General features: G+C 34.7%; 1 protein-coding gene across 3 annotated transcripts; it reads left to right on the forward strand.

Moving 5' to 3' along the window:
• Window positions 1–2,220: 2,220 nt before the first annotated feature.
• Window positions 2,221–18,383, forward strand: LOC134249500 (uncharacterized). 3 transcript variants are annotated; one of them, XM_062731846.1, is made up of 4 exons: window positions 2,221–2,284; window positions 14,112–14,315; window positions 16,493–16,600; window positions 18,300–18,383. In XM_062731846.1, the coding sequence occupies exons 2-4, from the start codon at window positions 14,120–14,122 to the stop codon at window positions 18,365–18,367; spliced, it is 372 nt and encodes a 123-aa protein (XP_062587830.1). In that variant the 5' UTR covers window positions 2,221–2,284; window positions 14,112–14,119; the 3' UTR covers window positions 18,368–18,383. The 3 variants fall into 3 exon arrangements, with proteins under 3 accessions (XP_062587830.1, XP_062587831.1, XP_062587829.1); XM_062731847.1 differs by lacking the exon at window positions 2,221–2,284 and adding an exon at window positions 12,923–12,987; XM_062731845.1 differs by lacking the exon at window positions 2,221–2,284 and adding an exon at window positions 12,929–13,084.
• The last annotated feature ends 315 nt before the right edge of the window (window positions 18,384–18,698 follow it).

An 18,698-nucleotide genomic window follows, 5' to 3' on the forward strand; every position in this document is an offset into this window, starting at 1 on the left:
TCGAAATTCACAACAAACATACAAAATGACTAGGCTATTTCTCGTAACCATGCACAAAAATCATGAAGAAAACTATTAAATACATGTATAATATTTTTTCAAGTCAGTAAAATCTACAAGAAACATTAACAATGGAAAGCTATTTTCCGACTGCATAATACTATTGCATATACTCGTATAAATACACAAATCATATAGAAAAAAAACGAAACGGATTTTAAAAGCTATACATGGCGTATTTGAGCGAAAAAAAATCGAGATGGAATAAAAATATACGTCATATTTTATTTGGTCAAACTATGATTTTCGCTGATTCTGAATTTGAATAACCTCACTCTTTCTATTTTTAAATGGAATTTATGATGGGAAAGACGTAGTTTTTGTCCCCTTGGGCCTAAGAGGCTGGTTTAAAAGCATAAAAAAAATCAATGCAATTCTCTGCATATCTGTTCTTTGATCCTGGACATCAAGAAACCAAATTGTTAACATGATTGTAATATGGGCCCTCTAACAAAATTGTAAAATTCAGAGTCAGGTGTCCTCGTGCTAGATCGGAGCTTCGTACATGACAGAATGCATTATTTCTCAATGTCGTTTCTGAATACGGTATTAAGCAAACAGAATAAATGCATGATATGATACTTAAGGTTGTTTTATTTTATTTTCAAAATTGTGACTTTGATGACACCTTGGTCGGAAAGGTTGGTGCTAAGAATGGTTATTATAAATAAAGTCTTCAAAAATAGTAAAACAAGTGTCCCTTGATATGTTTTTTACGAAGGAGAAATCCTACTCTAAAGTCATTTTCAATTTTCCAAAATAGCTCTAAAACCAATATCTTGGAGGGAGTTCCTATTTTAAAGGTAGAAGTACTGTGAATAATGAGTTCACTAAATGATACCCACGCCTCCAATATGAATATAATGGCATTGTCCATGTTTTGCTATGGACAACTCAAAATATGTGTGGGATCAAAAAGTAAAATTGGAGGTACACTATGGCAATATGTCATAAAGATTATGTGAAAGTCTTATCAAATTTAATTTATTGGTATGAGAGGATAAGAGATGGCTACCCCTAAGCGTTACAGACGGACATCCTAATTACTGTATACATGCAATCTCCAGCTTTTCAAGCATGGGTATAACTAATTTTTCGTAAGATTTCTGAAGTGAAAGCCTACTCCACAATATTGGTATATGTAAAAAAAAAAGCTTGAGAAAGGACATTTGTCTATCATGGCAACGTTGCTTACAGTTAAATGTTGACGTAACAGTGCAGGGAAATAATTTTGTTACAGCATCAATGCTGATTTTGGTGCTTCCTATGCTTGCTGATTTTGATGCTTCCTTTGCTTGCTGATTTTGATGCTAGTTATCCTTATCCTGATCCTGGTTTGATCCTTATCCTGATGCTGGTTTGAAACTAGGTCAATGCTAGTAATGCTACCGGACGTAGGATTATCCTGCCGGAAGTGGATAATTCAAAAACAGCATCGCTATTTTAAGCTATTAAAAATAATTTTTGGGGTAATTTTTATTTGTAATTTGTATTAAATGACTTTCCTTTATCTGTTTTCACTTTGGTCAATGCTAGTTCTATCCTTTGCTTGCTGATGCTGATCCAAGTAATGCTGTTTTTTTAAATGCTGATGCTGATGCTAGTTCTATCCTGATCCTACTTATGCTGATCCTGATGCTGGTTTATGTAACAAAATTAGTTCCCTGCACTGTATGTCAGATTTTTTTCCTGATCAGTTTTATTAAATGCACACTAAAATGCCACCACTCATTTTGGATTATAAATCAGTTCAGCTCATTCGTTCTCCATTTATCACAATGAGTAATGATTGTTGATCATGACCGAAATTTCACTTTGAAATTCATACATCAATATATCAAATAAATAATAATTTAGGTCTGAGGTGTGAATTCAGAAGTAATTTCCGTGTGTTCAGTCTGTTACATTTTTGTTTGTTTCACTTCTTTTTTATGTCTTTTTATATGAATAAAATGAATTGGAAAAAAATGCGAACGTCTACTTTTTTGTAAAGTTTGTAAGTATCTCCTTTCAAGATGGCGTAGAAGTGCACACATGGATTGTATTTACCTGTACCTTCAATGTGAAACTAACGCTTCAGTGCCTCATAGGTATTCCATATACGGAAAAACCCAACAGGTAATGCTCTTTCTCTACATGGGGAATTTTAAAACATGTGATCAAGCATCGGTGATAGTTAATTATCTCATCCACAAACTAATGTGATAATCAAATAATTAAAGTGGTAAGTATCAACTTAACACAGTTTTATACATTTACCTTTTTACTACTCTCTATTCTTGTAACTAAATAATCAAATACAAATTTCCGATTCAAAAGTCCATGACTCAATTGTGAATTCCTTTAAAAGAGAACGTACGTCTTTCGAAATGATACAACGGCTAACGAAAAAAAAAATCGTCACCGCTGCAAAAAATAAATATTGGTTTAAGGTTAAAGGGTACACTGATGTTAAATAAAGGCATGCACGTAAGTCAATTTCTGAATTTTCTAATTTTGAAGCAAAAGTTGCTCGAATCTCAAATAGCCAAGCCTGTGCTCTATATTCCTGATGTGTAACGTGAAATGCACCTCAATTAAAAAAAATCCACCAGAATTGTAGACATTGATGGGAATATCCTACTTTAGCACCCTCCTGTGGTTTCAAGTAAGCTTTGAGTCAAAATGTAGTTGTGATTTTAAAACAAACATCAATTACCATTACTAGCCATAAAGTCCAAAAATGTTAACTTGTTGAAATTAAGAGTTGTTAATTTTACGTCTGTTTCATTGACATTGTTATGTGAAATCCGCCTTTTAGTTTACTTTTCCCACTTAAAATACGCTTGAACCAATTGTTATATCCCTACTTGAAAAGCGGGAGGGTATGCGTCTGTCACATTTTGAGGTACCCACATCTAATCTGCAACTCCTCTTATACCACTTAATGAAATTTTATGAAACTTTTTAAAAATCTTTATTATATAATGTCATTGTGCACCTTTTGTTTTACTTTTTTTCCTACAGAAAACATGAAAACTGCTAATATAATATTTATATTGTAGGCGGGGTATCGTTTAGTGAGCTCATTGATCATTATAATGTAACTCTAGTTTGAATTTTTATTAGTGTATGTTTATTCCTTTAAGAGAAAAACAAAAGCAAAAATAGTTCTGTCTACCCATTAAGTCCATGAGCCACTTGGGGTGGTCGGTACCTTTCTTGGTGAATAAACGTCATAGTGATATTTGGTAAGGTATACCCCTAACTATTCGTTATTCGTTGTGGCTTCCATGCTGGAGGCAGAGTTATTGCCTTTTATTTGCTCAAATTAGGTATTTTGAGCAAAATATATTTGAAACCTGCAAAATATCTGTCACACAGTTGCCAACCGTGATAAAAAGTTCTACCAGAGTTACTCTTAGATATGATGAACATATTAAAAGAACATTAACTAAGTTACTAGCCGTGATTCTAAAAATAAATGCATATTTTTACCACTTTTATTAAATAATTACATGTACCTAAAAAATTTGTATAAAGAAAAAGATAAGTTCCAACGCAAATATACTAGTTAAGTTATTTGTCTGTCAGTGACGACATTGGCCACTGTCTCATCTTCGTGGGGGAGGGGGATGACCTGAACGGTGGGTGCAGAGTTGACTTGTCAGGCCTATCCTGAGTTTTTCGACTAGAACCACGCCCCCTTCTTTGCAAATCTCAGCTGGGATGGTACTTTGCCAGTAGACAGCAGACTAATTGCTTTCTGGATCTCATCCAACGTGGGAACGGCGTCCAGTGACTGGTTGATGGGAACCTGGTCAGTCGGTTGATGGCTTTGTCGTTGATGGTAAAGGGGTGGTTCAGAACGCCATTGAAATGTTCCACCCACCTGTCGAGTATCTTTTCCTTCTCTGTGGTGAGTGTGAACCGGTCATCACTGAGAAGAAAGGATGAGCCTTATGGAGTTGGCCCGTAGACTTTCCCAAGTCCACAGTAGAATTTCTTCCTAGGTCTGTCATGAGATTCGGCGTAGCTGTGGATCTCGTCGGCTTTGGTATTCAGCCAGGAGACCTGCATATCCCGAAGCTTTTGCTGTGCTGTACTACGCTGTGAGCGTTCCTCAGAGAGCGTCTTCTTGGCTGTGGAGGTGGAATCATCTATATGAGCCTTGTAAGCGCGAATTTCGTCCTCTAGAAGCTGCGTGATCTGGGCGCTTTTCTCCTCAAACCACTCTTTGTGTGTTTTTGTTTTTGGTGGAGGGCCCAAGACACTCGAAGGCTGTATTATGAACTGTTATACATGTACGAAGTGTGTTCCATGCTGCTTCTACGTCGTAGTCATCCATCACAGTGGAGTTCAGGTGTTCTTTCAGGGTGTCAGCAAAGTACTGAGAGGTGGAAGGCAACTTGAGCTTATCACAATTGAGACATTTTGAAGCCTAAGTCTCCTGAGGATGTTTCCTGAATTTGATCCGGAAGTTGAGAGGTAAAGGTTTGAGACTGTGAGACCTTGATCTGTCCAGCGCTCCGTGCCGTACATAGCCTTGGTGAACAAACGAACAGTATGTCTGTCTCTCTTATGACAAGAGAGAGGTTGAGATTTGAAACGTGTACGTGTACGGGTACGTCCAGTAGGGGAATAACCTAAATTATGTGTGTATTACGTCATCAATTTTAGTGACGTCAAGATTGTTACATTACACGTTCGTAAAACTTGTGCATTGGAATCTACACGTAAGTGAAAACGTGTAGCTTTAATAATAAAAATTAGCCAATTTTAGTGTGAATATGCACTTATTTTCATGTAGTTTTGTTTATTAGCTGACGACAAGAAACCGTCTAAATAACGGAAACAGAGACACCGATCGCGGTGTACACGTACATGTTACACGTCATAAAGATCTCAACAGACAAATTAAAAAAAACCGTGTACGTGTACGTCAAAATATATACAAGTACACGTAGGCGTACAAGTTAAAAAAATCTCAATCTCTCTAATGACGTAGTCCAGATCCTTGTTTTCTTCTTCTTCTCTTTGTTATTTCGACTGCATGTGCAGGGTCCCCATCAGCCGCGGTAAACTGGCCAGGGTAGGGTGGAGCAGGCAACGTTTGGGATTATTTTTCTAATCTGCTCCTCTTCCAATGGAGGTGAGTGCGTTCCTAAAGAGGGCTGCTCAGTTGCACAGGTGGCTGTTGAACTTCAACGCTGCTCTACTGGGTGAAGAGCGACCATATAGCCTGTGCCACCTGTGTGCAGTTCCGCGAGTACCGACTTCCAGTGAACCCGCACCTGTCACCTTCGTTGCTTTCCTGTCGCCAAAGGGCTTTCGGGTGGACGACAGAAGGAATAGAAGATGATCAATGACTTCCGCGATGAGTTTGATTAAAATGAAGAAGGGTTGCACGTCGCTGACCTCACTCTCTCGCCTGCAACCATCTAGATCCAGTGGCAAGACAGATGTAAGGACGTCTGGAGATGAAGAAAGATACAGCGGATGAGTAAGCCCTCAATCAACTGGGTTTGAGACCCGTCATCACTTTGTGTAGGGAGTGCTCTCCTAGAGGGATCTCCCTTAAGAGTGTACAGGTTCCCTCTACCCAAACTAGTGAAGGGAAGGGGCGTCAGGCCATTGCAGGTCGTAAGACACAGCCCACAAAGCACATACTAGTAATATGATTGTGAACGTATGTTGCTTAATTTTGATGTAAAAAATATATAACATATTACACTTTTAACTTAGATGAACATACAGGTGTACTATCACAATGGTTTAGCTTGAGATTAAATATATAAAACATTTTAGGTAAAGACACTACTTGAGATCTGACGTATTCACAATATCTTTGCTAAGTAAATAATGAATATACGCACAGGGCACATAAAGGGAATTTTCTTTCAATTTGCATTTTTAGGATAGGGATAAAAATTTACCATTAAATCAGGTTATATATATTTGTTACTTAAATAATGTTTTGAAATGATAATAGATGATAAAAATGCAATATGATTTTGGTGTGAAAATTGTCACAGTAGTAATTTCTAGTAATTTCTTTCCTTTGATCAAAATTTCAAAATTGCGTATTCCAATTTTTTGATCAAGGGTAGTTTTATATTCCTTTATAATTTAGACGGCTCATAACAGAGCCAATATTGAACACGAGGCCCAGGGGCCACAGCGCCAACCTGAGCACATCAGGCTTGAATTTACTGCCCCCCCCCCTTCCAGGCGATCGTCATTTGAACAAACTTGAATCTACACTACCTGAGGATGATTCCATATAAATACACCGGGTATCACTAATCATTGCATTGAAGAACTTGAAAAGAAGAATTTAAAAGGTTTCCCGATATATCCCTATGTAAAACTTGGGTCGGCCATTTTGGACCCACCCTATTCCCAGGGCCGGGGCATCATGATTTTTTTAAACTTGATTCTACACTACCTAAGAATGCTTCCACATGAGTTTCATCTTTCCTAGCCCAGTGGTTCTGGAGTAGAATTTTTAAAGATATTTCTTATATATTCCTATGTAAAACTGGGGTCGGCCATTTTGGCCCCATCCTTGCCCCGGGGGTCATGATTTGAACAAAGTTGAATTTACACTACCTAAGGATGCTTCCACATGAGTTTCATTTTTCCTGGACCAGTAATTCTGGAGTAGAATTTTTAAAGATATTTCTTACAGTACCGACCACACCCAACCTGACACCAAAGCAGTCCCAGAAAGCAGTCCCCGGGACTGCTTTGGGACCGCTCTGGGACTGCTGTGGGACTGCTCTGGGACCGCTGTGGGACTGCTCTGGGACCGCTATGGGACTGCTCTGAGACTGCTATGAAAAGCAGTGCCAGCTGTCCCTGGGACTGCTTTCTGGGACTGCTTTGTTCACTCATGTGTGAAAAAGGTTCTGAGTGACATGATAGCTCCGCCCCCTTGTGTATTCTGAATTTGCAGGCTCCTTGTTGTTTTGTTTACTTGCAGTAGAGAGGAGTTTAAACTGTTTAATAAGCAAGGATTTCTTACATTCTTTTAATAAGTAGAGATTATTATAGTTAATTGATATTTTCAAGGACTGTATATTTACATAAATTAATAAATAAAAGAATAAATAAAAAAAAAAATAAAGTTGATAAATAAGGAATTCATGAGAAAGTTTTATCCCTAAAAATAAACTACAAGTTTATGAGAAAAAAATAGCTACATGTGAGCCTTTTTTAATTATTTAATGTTAAATTTTAATATATACTCAAAATTTGCATTGGTACTAATTAAAAATAATCATTACAATTAGATATAAGATGTCTTTTATTAAAAATGCTACACATTTTATAAGGACCACGCTAAAAAAGAGTATTCTGTGTAACCCTCAAATAAAACCCGACAATTTATTAAATGACCATGAAATAAAATTATGCTACTATTCTCCCATAACATAAACTATGTGAATGATCATTGGGGGAATTAATGAATTACTGGTAGCTTTTAATTAAAAACAAGTTTTTTAAAAGAGTACATGTATATTTATTTTTTTAAAAAAATGAAAATACCGGGAACTGATTTAATTATTTCTTTTTTGTTTTGCTAGTGTTTACCTGGCCGATTAATGTTTATAAGATGGTATCAACACCCACTGTTTCAATCGCCTTTGGGCAGAAAAATCGATACATGTTATTTGAGTATTTGTATCAGTGTTACACATCATTGAACATGCTGGTAAACAATGACCCTAATTTCAATTTCTTAAATGCGAAAAAAAAGTGATAAATGAAATGAGTTTAAATTTCTTTCGGGATTAATTAATTTTGAACATAATCTGAAGCTTCCATTCTGGTGATTTACAGATGTACACTCTAACATTTACAAATAAAACACTTAAAACTGAGTTTTATAGAACTAGGCATTAACGATAATTAAATTATCATGTCAGTAAAAATAATGACTGAAAGATAATACTTGGCAAAATTAACAAAGAATATGTTTACAAGCCCCAATGCTTAAGAAAACTCTAACTTTATAGTATCCCGATAGTCTAAATTGGCCATATAATGATAAGATCTGTTTAGATCTAAAGCTTCTTCTGGTGGAAAATATTTAATTCATGTTTAATATTCTGTATAAAAAATAAATATGGGAACCAGTATCAATCACAAAAGAATTATTAATATACCCAAGAATTGTGATTAAATATTCATGATCAGTGTAATTCATATATGTACATGTAAGTGTGAAAGCCTTCTTCCTCCAATAAATATGATTAATAATTATTTCATTTTTCATGCGCGTACATGTTCTTCTGTTCATAAATGACCTTCGCGTACATGTAAGGATTCCTGGCATACTACCCAGAATCAATTTCTACTGCCTTTTATAGTTCCATTGTTTATTAGAAATCTCATTTCTGAGTTAGCTCCGCCCATTAAATTAATAAACCCCGCCCACTGGGACTGCTGGGACTGCTTTCTGGGACTGCTCGGACTGCTCTCTGGGACCTCTGGGACTGCTGGGACCGCTCTGGGACTGCTGTGGGACTGCTCTGGGACCGCTGTGGGACTGCTCTGGGACCGCTGTGGGACTGCTTTAGCAGTCCCAGAAAGCAGTCCCCGGGACTGCTCTGGGACTGCTTTGTGTCAGGTTGGGTCTGGTCGGTACTGTATATATTCCTATGTAAAACTTGGGTCGGCCATTTTGGCCCCATCCTTGCCCCGGGGGTCATAATTTGAACAAATTTGAATCTACACTACCTGGGGATGATTCCACATGAGTTTCATCTTTCCTTACACAATGGGTCTGGAGGAAACGATTTTTAATGATTTTTCTTATATATTCCTATTAAAAACTTGGGTCAGCCATTTTGGCCCAACCCTTCCCCAAGGGGTCATGATTTGAACAAACTTGAATCTACACTACCTGAGGATGCTTCCACATGAATTTCATCTTTCCTGTCCTAGTGGTTCCTGGGAAGAAGATTTTGAAAGATTTTTCCAATATATTCCTGTGTAAAACTTAGGTCGGTCATTTTGGCTCTACCGTTGCCACGGGGGTCATGATTTGTATAAACTTAAATCTATACTACCTGAGGATGCTTCCATATGAGTTTCATCTTTCCTAGCCCAATGGTTCTGGAGAAGAAGATTTTTAAAGATTTCCCCTATATATTCCTATGTTAAACTTGGGTCGGCCATTTTGGCCCCATCCTTGCCCTGGGGGTCATGATTTGAACTAACTTGAATATACACTACCCGAGGATGCTTCCACATGAGTTTCATCTTTCCTAGCCCATTGGTTCTGGAGAAAAAAATAAAGATTTTTCTTATATATTCCAATGTAAAACTGGGGTCGGCCATTTTGGCCCCATCTTTGCCCCGGGGTCATGATTTGAACAAATTTGAATCTACACTACCTGAGGATGATTCCACATGAGTTTCATCTTTCCTGGCCCAGTGGTTCTGGAGAAGAAGATTTTTAAAGATTTTTCTAATATATTCCTATGTAAAACTTGGGTCAGCCATTTTGGCCCCACCCTTGCCCCAGGGGTCATGATTTGAACAAACTTGAATCTACACTACCTGAAGATGATTCCACATGAGTTTCATCTTTCCTGTCCTAGTGGTTCCTGAGAAGATTTTGAAAGATTTTTACTATATATTAATTCCTATGTAAAACTAGGGTCGACCATTTTGGCCCTATCCTTGCCACGGGGGTTATGATTTGTACAAACTTGAATTTACACTACCTGAGGATGCTTCCACATGAGTTTCATCTTTCTTTACCCAGTAGTTCTGGAAAAGAAGATTTTTAAATATTTTCCCTATATACTCCTATGTAAAAATTTTATCTGCCATTTTGGCCCCACCCTTGCCCCGGGAGTCATGATTTGAACAAACTTGAATCTACACTACCTGAGGATGCTTCCACATGAGTTTCATCTTTCCTGGCCCAGTGTTTCTGAAGAAGAAGATTTTTAAAGATTTTTCCCATATATTCCTATGTAAAACTTTGGTCGGCCATTTTGGCCCCACCCTACCCCCGATGGTCATGATTTGAACAAACTTAAATCTACACTACCTGAGAATGATTCCACATGAGTTTCAGCTCTCCAGCTGGCCCAGTGGTTCTTGAGAAGAAGATTTTTTTAAAATGCCATTAATTTTTTTTCTAATTCAGAATTATCTCCCCTTGAAAAAGGGCGTGGCCCTTCAATTGAACAAATTTGAATCCCCTTAACCCAAGGATACTTTGTGCCAACTTTGGTTGAAATTGGCCCAGTGGTTCTTGAGAAGATGAAAATGTGAAAAGTTTACGACGACAACGACAACGACAACAACAACGACGACAGACAACGGACAAATTTTGATCAGAAAAGCTCACTTGAGCCTTCGGCTCAAGTGAGCTTATAATAACTGAACAGGGTAATAACATGGTCTGCATTCAAACGAATTTTCAAGAAAATATCATCCGAAATAAGATAAAAATTGCATATTGGAAAAACCAAACTTTTTCTTTAAAAGACACGGCAGAGAGAACAATCAAGTTGGGTTGGTCTATATAAACAGTTGATACACCATCAAAGCCACAATCAATTGAATGCTATCACACATTTTCTGCAGGTAGAGATATATGTCATTCAAAAATTAAATATGAAAATTATTCACCCGAGATTGTACTGATACCGAAAAATTCATGGCCTGGCTCATGGACTAATTTCCCAGAGGCTGTAGTTTGCCTTCAAGCAGTGAATAGCACAGTTGCAGTGTTGGAAGATAATTTGGCAATATTAATGTAAAATATCTCGGACTTTTCTGCAGAGTGCCAGCTTGCAGCAATCTAAATACAGAAGACCGTTGTTTTTTTGCAGTTCCCTCGTGCAATACGTGATTTTTTAAAATAGTTTATTCCTGATTTAAAATATTATACATGTATTCAGATTTTGTTAAATGTAAAAAAAAAAACTCTACTTTTCAAATTTAATAATGAAATGATGTTATAAACTATCTAAAAGAATCTTACCTCCCAATCAGATAACTGAAATGTCGTACTTTTCTTTTAAAATCTGAAATTTAAGATGTGAAAAATAAAGGAAATAAATCTCAAGATATGTTTACAGTAATGGAACGTTTAGAAACTGAAAAGTCACTTGTACTTTACGTTCGTACCATTTTAAAAAAAAAATGTTTGTACAATTTTTATTTCTTGTTAGTACATATAGAAGAAGCGTAGTATAAAACCTTGCAGAAGTAGGACAATGTATCCACGCATAGTTTTAATAAATGAAGTAATGACTGACATGCCGAGGAAATTCATCAAGGAATAATTGAAGATGGGTTTTTTTAAATTGCACAGATCCTTTCGCAAACTCACCGAGTCTTTGTTAGAAAAGCATTAAAAAGGACAACAGCTACGTTGGGACTGTTCAGACGTAAGAACAAATCCAAAATATGTGATGTATAGCTCTTTTCATGGAGGAAATTGTCATGTTGTAAATATCGAAGTTACCAGTTGGAAGTAAATACAAAACTCACATGAAAAAAATTGATTCGTGTGGTCAATTGCATGTTTACAGGTGGCTGTGCTGGAAAGCCATTATGGTAGAATTTACCGTTTTCTCAGGAAGATATCCATAGGAAGTATTTTTTAAGGGAAAAGCAGATTAAAACAAAGATTACATTACAACATATTCAAATAGTTTAATTAAGGGGGATGTACAAGCCATATTGGATGTAGTCTGGTGTGAAATAAGAAATACCAAGAATGCACTTAATACTCGTCTAAACTAGTCCAAAGCTACTCAAGGTGCTAATGCACTAGTTACCTACTGTAAGAGACCAAAATTAGTAAATAATTAAGTTTATTTTGTTTTAATTAGGAGGAAATTAAATATGGTAGAACTGCACAGCTACAGCATTCACGAGATGATAAATGCATTGAAAATGGTGTTAGTTTGATTCATTGATAATATGGCTACAACTATTTGTTTCGCTTTTTTCTTGTCATAATCAATAATTCTTAAAAATTTGACAGAATGGTTATTCTGGAATAAGGAAGTTCCCAATCGAGTGGGCCCAAGGTGGAAGTAAATACAAAATTTACATGACAAAAGACTTGATTCATTTGGTCAATTGCATGGTTACAGGTGGTTGTGCTGGAAAGCTATTATGGTAGTATTTACCGTTTCTCAGGAAGATATCCATAGGAAGTATTTTAAAGGGAAAAACAGATTAAAGCAAAGATTACATTACAGCAATATTCATACAGTTTAATTAACAAAATACAATTCATTATATATGTGTTCCTGTACCTGTTATAGTCAGCAGCGAAGGGACTTCTCTACACATTTCTTATCCAGTACGTTTCTGTTCCGAATCAGTAGAAAAATAAATCGTACATACGATTTTATAAATCGCTCAAACGATTTTCATTTTTTTTCAAATTTTTTCTACATTGTCACTATGAAATGAATACGCCGTTGCAAATAACCGAATTACAAAACAAACCCCCCAAAAATTTAGAATAGTAAAATACTCTAAGAGTTCCTTGAACATTTTAAAAAAATTAAGCAATTTTTCAGCTCTCTGTAGTCTTCATCCCCATCTGTGTTTAATTAAATACATGTAGCTAGAAAAATATTACTGTGTCTCGGGGTATGCCCTCACCACCGGGTCGATAGAAAGTTTATCAATTTAACGATAGAACATTCTATCCAGTGTTTAAAAGGTCCTTAAAAGGTTTTGTGGCCTTATATCTTCGACGCTTGCGTCAAGATTATTTTCTTCTTTTAATATTTTTTGTTTTCAAAAACATTTAAATCCGCCACTTTTACTTGCACCTTATCATTAGAGCAAGACCGAGTATTTAAATGCAATCTATTTATAAATGTATACAGGGCACATAGGCAGCGTACCGACGCTGGCAGTCATGGCTGTGTATTTCAGAGCTTACTTTGAAAGGTACTAGGGACAGTAATATAATATATTACTACAATAAATGTACATGACAAGTTATGTGACCTAAAATGAAATCATTTTAGAATGCTGGAGCAATAACGTAAGTACACATCTTTTATTTAATCTTATAAAAAAATCAACTTTCGTTTTCGATATTATAATTATTTGCTCAAGCAAGTATAATGCATTTTCATAATTTGGTGTTAACGAGTGTTTAATATCATATCAGTCTTAATTTTTATAATTGCTTCATCACTTAGAAAGTAATGCATTTTAATTAATTCAATAAGGCCGCAGAACATTAACTGGCAAATTAGGTGATGTGCAGCATGCGTCATTTCCGTCTTTTACAGACAAAACAATAAATGATAAACGATGAAATGGGCGGGTCCTATAGTCCAATCCAGACTTTGCAAACGTTGTTTGTGGCCCTTTGCTGGGTCAACCAAAAGGTCAAAAGGGAAAGAAACGTCCTCTTTATGCTACCAAATATATGGGCGTGCTGTAATTATTTTTTCCTTTCAATGTGTGGGTAGCCCCATCTTGGGGCAATCAGTACACACAAAAGGTAGAGCTTTTTAAAGTCAAATGACGAAGTTACAAAACTGAAAACTACAAAGGGCTTATCCCCTAAGATGGCGGCCAAGGGACATAACTTATGAAAAGTGTGGATTGGTCTATTCGAAGCGGACGACCGAGAAAGATTTGGATTGAAACCCTGATTTGAAATGCATTTCAAACTTACCAAAAGTTCATTTCATTTTATTGATAAATGTACTCCACTTTAAAATATACTTTTTTGTTAATGTTAAAACGTCTTTAATTTCACTGCACGAAATATATTCTGTTAATTTGTATTCTTAGTGGATGCAAAAACATATACATTGTCACTTATTCGGGTCTGCGCTCTGCTTATTTAGGTGAAATAATACATGTTTTTCTGTCATTTTTCTATCTACAAATGAATTAATATTTTTAGGGTGAGCAAGTATTTTAAATTCAATAAATAACAAGGGATTCTGTACAATCGGGGGCCTCACTATTTTTGTGTGAAACACAAACAGCTTGTGGCCTAACATATTGCAAAATGACCCAATGCTAATTTCATGTAATATTTTTAATTGCAGAAGTCATTATGTCCTACAAAGGATTTGGATATATTGTGGATTCCTGTCCCCTTAGTAAAGCAAATACAACAGAGGCAGCTTCCAAACTGAACTGTATTAATGACGTGTTTGGACGTAGTCAGTATGTCTGTGTTCCCAATGAAAACCTGACAGCTGTTGTAGAATTCTGTTATACAAAGTCTATTGTTGGACTCTATCAGGCTGGTAAAAACATTAATTTAATAATTTTGTGGAACTTTCCTCTCTCTCTCTCTCTCCTTTACCACTAAATATAAACAGAAAATTCAAAGTCTGATATAAATTAATCATGTATGATGAGGTATTTTTAGAGTGATAACTTTTGTATTAATTAAACTCAATTTTTGTTGAATTTTTCTCTGGTTTCTGAAAACAGTAAAGGAAATTTTTATAAAAGATAATATGTGAAACCAAAATAAGTTCTAAATGGATAAAATAAATTAGTTTAAACTCAATATCAATTTCAAAATTAAATATTTTATTATTTGAACAAAAATAAACAAGACAAAAGGTTAATGTATGGTAATGAAAAGGAAATTTGGACTATATTTTATGCTTTTCATTTAATTACAAAAGTTGTTATATTAATTACAATGTAAAGGTTATATGCATTTTTTAACATCATTTTGCAAATATTACACGAAATTCGGACTATAATAATGATTACGTCTAAGGCTCAAACTCTAATCGCTTCTTTATATAAATGCAACGTTATTCTTTTGCTATAATATTCAATTATTTAAACAATTGTGTTGCTTTTTATATTTCGTGAGTAAATAAAAAATGGTTTTCGTGTTAAAATTGAGGTATTTTCCGCGAAATACATGTACATGTACTAAGGGGCCACTAGCATGAAAAGTAGGTCATTGAGCATAGTAATTTGAGATTGAAATTTAACAAAAAATTCATGATATGATTGATTGATTGTATGTTGTTTAACGTCCCTCTCGAGAATTTTTCACTCATATGGAGACGCCACCACTTGCCGGTGGAGGGCTACAAATTTTGTCCTTTACTCGGCACTCAGGGCCTTTGAGCAGTGGGGGATCTTTTTCGTGCCAGCACCTACTGCGACAAGGGGCCTCGGTTTATACGGTCTCATCAAAATTCATATGTGTACAATGTGGAATAGGTTGTTTCCCGCTCTAATTAGAGATATATACTCGCCGTCAATAGAAACGCAACACCCTACTTTTAGGATGAAAATTGTATACAGGCTTTAACAATGTACCAAAAATGTTAGGACATCTTTTACTTTGCCAAATCGGTTATTTAACGGTTGAATGAATTTCTTTCCATTACCGGAAGTTGCTTTTTAGCCCTCTTAGCAGAATTTGAAATTTTCAATTTTTAATGAAATTTTAAAAATATTTTGGGTTTCCAAGGTTTTGAAACTGTTAATCATAAGTATTGTACAAAAAGGCCGGGAAAAATCCTTCTTTCTCTACCAGATGAGATGCCTATATTTCCTCAAAATGACTGATTTTCATTGCAAATACTAGAAATTCTCAAAATAAATAAAAAAAAAAGCTGCATATGCAAATATACACTATATAACAGTCCATCAGGTTCATGTGTTTCAATAGCATAAATGGCAGTTTCTTGACCGAAAGTCAAAATGTTGCTACACTACGCCAGATTAGAGAAAATTCGGCCGCAAATATGAGAAATATGTAGTTAAAAATGCCCAAGAATATTAATTTCGCTTAGATTAAAACATTAAGAAACTTAATGCATGGTTGAAATCGGGCTGCATTTGTTGTATATGGCGGACTGGTACGTTTTCATTAAAATGTCAGAAGGGGGGATGTTTTAAGATTTAACGGGTATTTTTTTCTTTCTAAGATCTGAAAATAACATTTAATGTTTAAATGGAGCATTATTTTTTTGTAAATTTACTTTTTACCTAAATATATTCATTTTTGATGTTATCATTAAACTTTTGAAGGTAACACATAACTCATAAATCATCCCCCCTTCTTGCTATTAGTCATTTTGAGGAAATATAGGCCTCACATCCGGTAAAGAAAGAAAGATTTTTTCCCGGCCTTTTAGTACAATACTTATGATTAACAGTTTCAAAACCTTAGAAAACCAAAATATTGTTAAAATTTTATCAAAAATGGAAAAAAATAAAATCTGTTAAGAGGGCTAAATAACAACTTCCGGTAATGGAAAGAAATTCATTCAACCGTTAAATAACTGATTTGGCGAAGTAAAAGATGTCCTAACTTTTTTGGTACATAGTTATAACCTGTATTAATTTTAATCCTAAAATTAGGGTGTTGCGTTTCCATTGGCGTTGAGTATATTTAGTCACTGGAGAAAAACCTTTATCTTAACTCGTTCTTTTGCAAACTCAGGGTATTGTCTGAAGACAATAAAAGATGGATATCTGGACCAGATCAGCTGTAAAAACTTCACGGAAGGTTGCCCAACCGCGCCTTACAGAAGTACAGAGCTTTATAAATGTAAGAAATTGCCCAATCACTTAACATAAATAAAAAAAAAAATCAATTTCATTTGTTTTTTTTACTATACTGTAAAACTATTTTTAATTGAAAATTGGAAAATTTGAAATTTGGAAGATAAGAAACTTTGGCAATCTACTGCCACTGTTTGTGAAGTGTTAATCGCGAAATTTTTGGTTTCGGAACTCTTAACTATTGCATTGGCACCTATACAATGGAGAGTAAAATACATGTACCTTTATTTTCAATATAACAATTAATGGCAATCACTTTCCAGAGAGCAAATTTATTTAAAAAATTAGGGGATTGGATTACTTTTGTATCCAATTCTAAACATTAATAAGTGCATCTTAATCAAATGGTCTTTAATTACCGAACTTAAAGTTAAATAAACAGCCTTATCGATGTAAACCAGTAAAAATGTTTTATGAAGCCAATTATTTTTTTTTCATTTTGACAACAGTGTACTTGTATTTAAGGAGGAATGCCACACCAACTTTTTATTTTATAGGTCTCTGAGTCAACCTTTTTAAACAATGGTTTCAGCATTGAAAAGCCGACATTAGGTCTTAATTATTTTATATGATTTTTTTTGTATTTTTTCTAAGAAAACGAAAAAAAAATAATTACATCCAAATTAGGTGATTCCCTGTAAAATTTTTGCTGTAAATGAATGAAGCACATGAATACCTAATAAAATATGTAAAGAAAGTCTGATTAGACTTTTAATTTTTTTTATAAAAAAATATTTATGAAAATGAAACATATAATTTGTGAATATATTTTAAACGTGTGGTTAAAATCTCCTTAAAACCAGCCATAATTGGGGAGAACATGTTCATTAATCATATTTATAAAAGAAATTGAAACGAAGTAGCCAAATTTTAGAGAAATTATTTTTTTTAAATTTTGGCTAATCTCGATCAAAATTAAACCGATCCCGACCATAATTGTACAATTATTGGAAATAAATAACACTTTCCTAAGAACACTAGTCTGATTAGGTGTTATAAGGGTTAAAACATTATAGAACCTGACAATAAAATAGATTTATTCATTGTAAATCCCTGAAGAGGCAATAGATTAGCATTTTATTCATTTTGTGTTATTTTTGATTGGGGTCAGTTTAATTTTGATCGGGTTAGGTCCAAATATTAATAAAATTAATTTCTCTACAATTTCTCAATTTCGTTTCAATTTCTTTTTAAAATATGATTGACAAACATGTTGTCCTTAGTTGTGACTAGTTTTATGGTGTTTTTAGCCATAGGTTTAAAAAATATTTACAAATAACGTGTTTTATTTTCATAAATAATTTTTATAAAAAAAAAATTAAAAACTCTAACCAGACTTTCTTTTCATATTTTATTAGGTATTCATGTGATGCATTCATTTACAGCAAAATTTTTACAAGAAAGGGTCTTATTTTGATGTAAATAATTTTTTTCATTTTCTTTGAAAAAGCACATAAAAATTAATATAAAATAATTAACAGCTAATATCGGCCTTTCAATGCTGAAACCATTGTTTAAAAGGGATGACTCAAAGATCCATAAAATAAAAAAAATGATGTGGCATTCTACCTTAACAAGATTGCTCAACAGACATTTTGAATTTGACAAATGGAAACTTTGGACGACTTCGACAAATTTCTTGAAGTTCCACTTTATAGTAACTTGATTGAATTTCTTCTGCATAGATCCAGCTTGCAGTCGTCTTAACACGGAGTTCCGATGTTTTGCTGCTGATTCCTTGTGTGTTTCGTAAGTTTTTTTTAACAAAAACGGATAAGGTAGGGCAAGGGCCATGCCGGGCCCCTATTTGATGTAAAAATCAGAACACTGGTTAAAGTTCGATAGTTTAAAGTTCATTACTTAAAATGATGCTTGTTATGAAACCAGAATAAGTAGGATATTTTCTCGAATTCTAATTGAATTTTGTCATATTTGAAATACTTTTCTCTTTGAAAAACAGAAAACACAATTTTGCCTATCTGCAATTTATACACATAAACTGCATATGTTACTAGTGTATAAAATCTTGAAGATCGGCAAGCTTGTGTTCTATATTTTTCAAAGCAAAATGAGCTGTAAAGTCG

This window comes from Saccostrea cucullata, unplaced genomic scaffold, assembly GCF_032062105.1.
Source record: "Saccostrea cucullata isolate Sc308-1 unplaced genomic scaffold, CSIRO_AGI_Scuc_v1 ctg3021, whole genome shotgun sequence".
In the NCBI taxonomy this organism is placed as follows: Eukaryota; Metazoa; Mollusca; class Bivalvia; order Ostreida; family Ostreidae; genus Saccostrea; species Saccostrea cuccullata.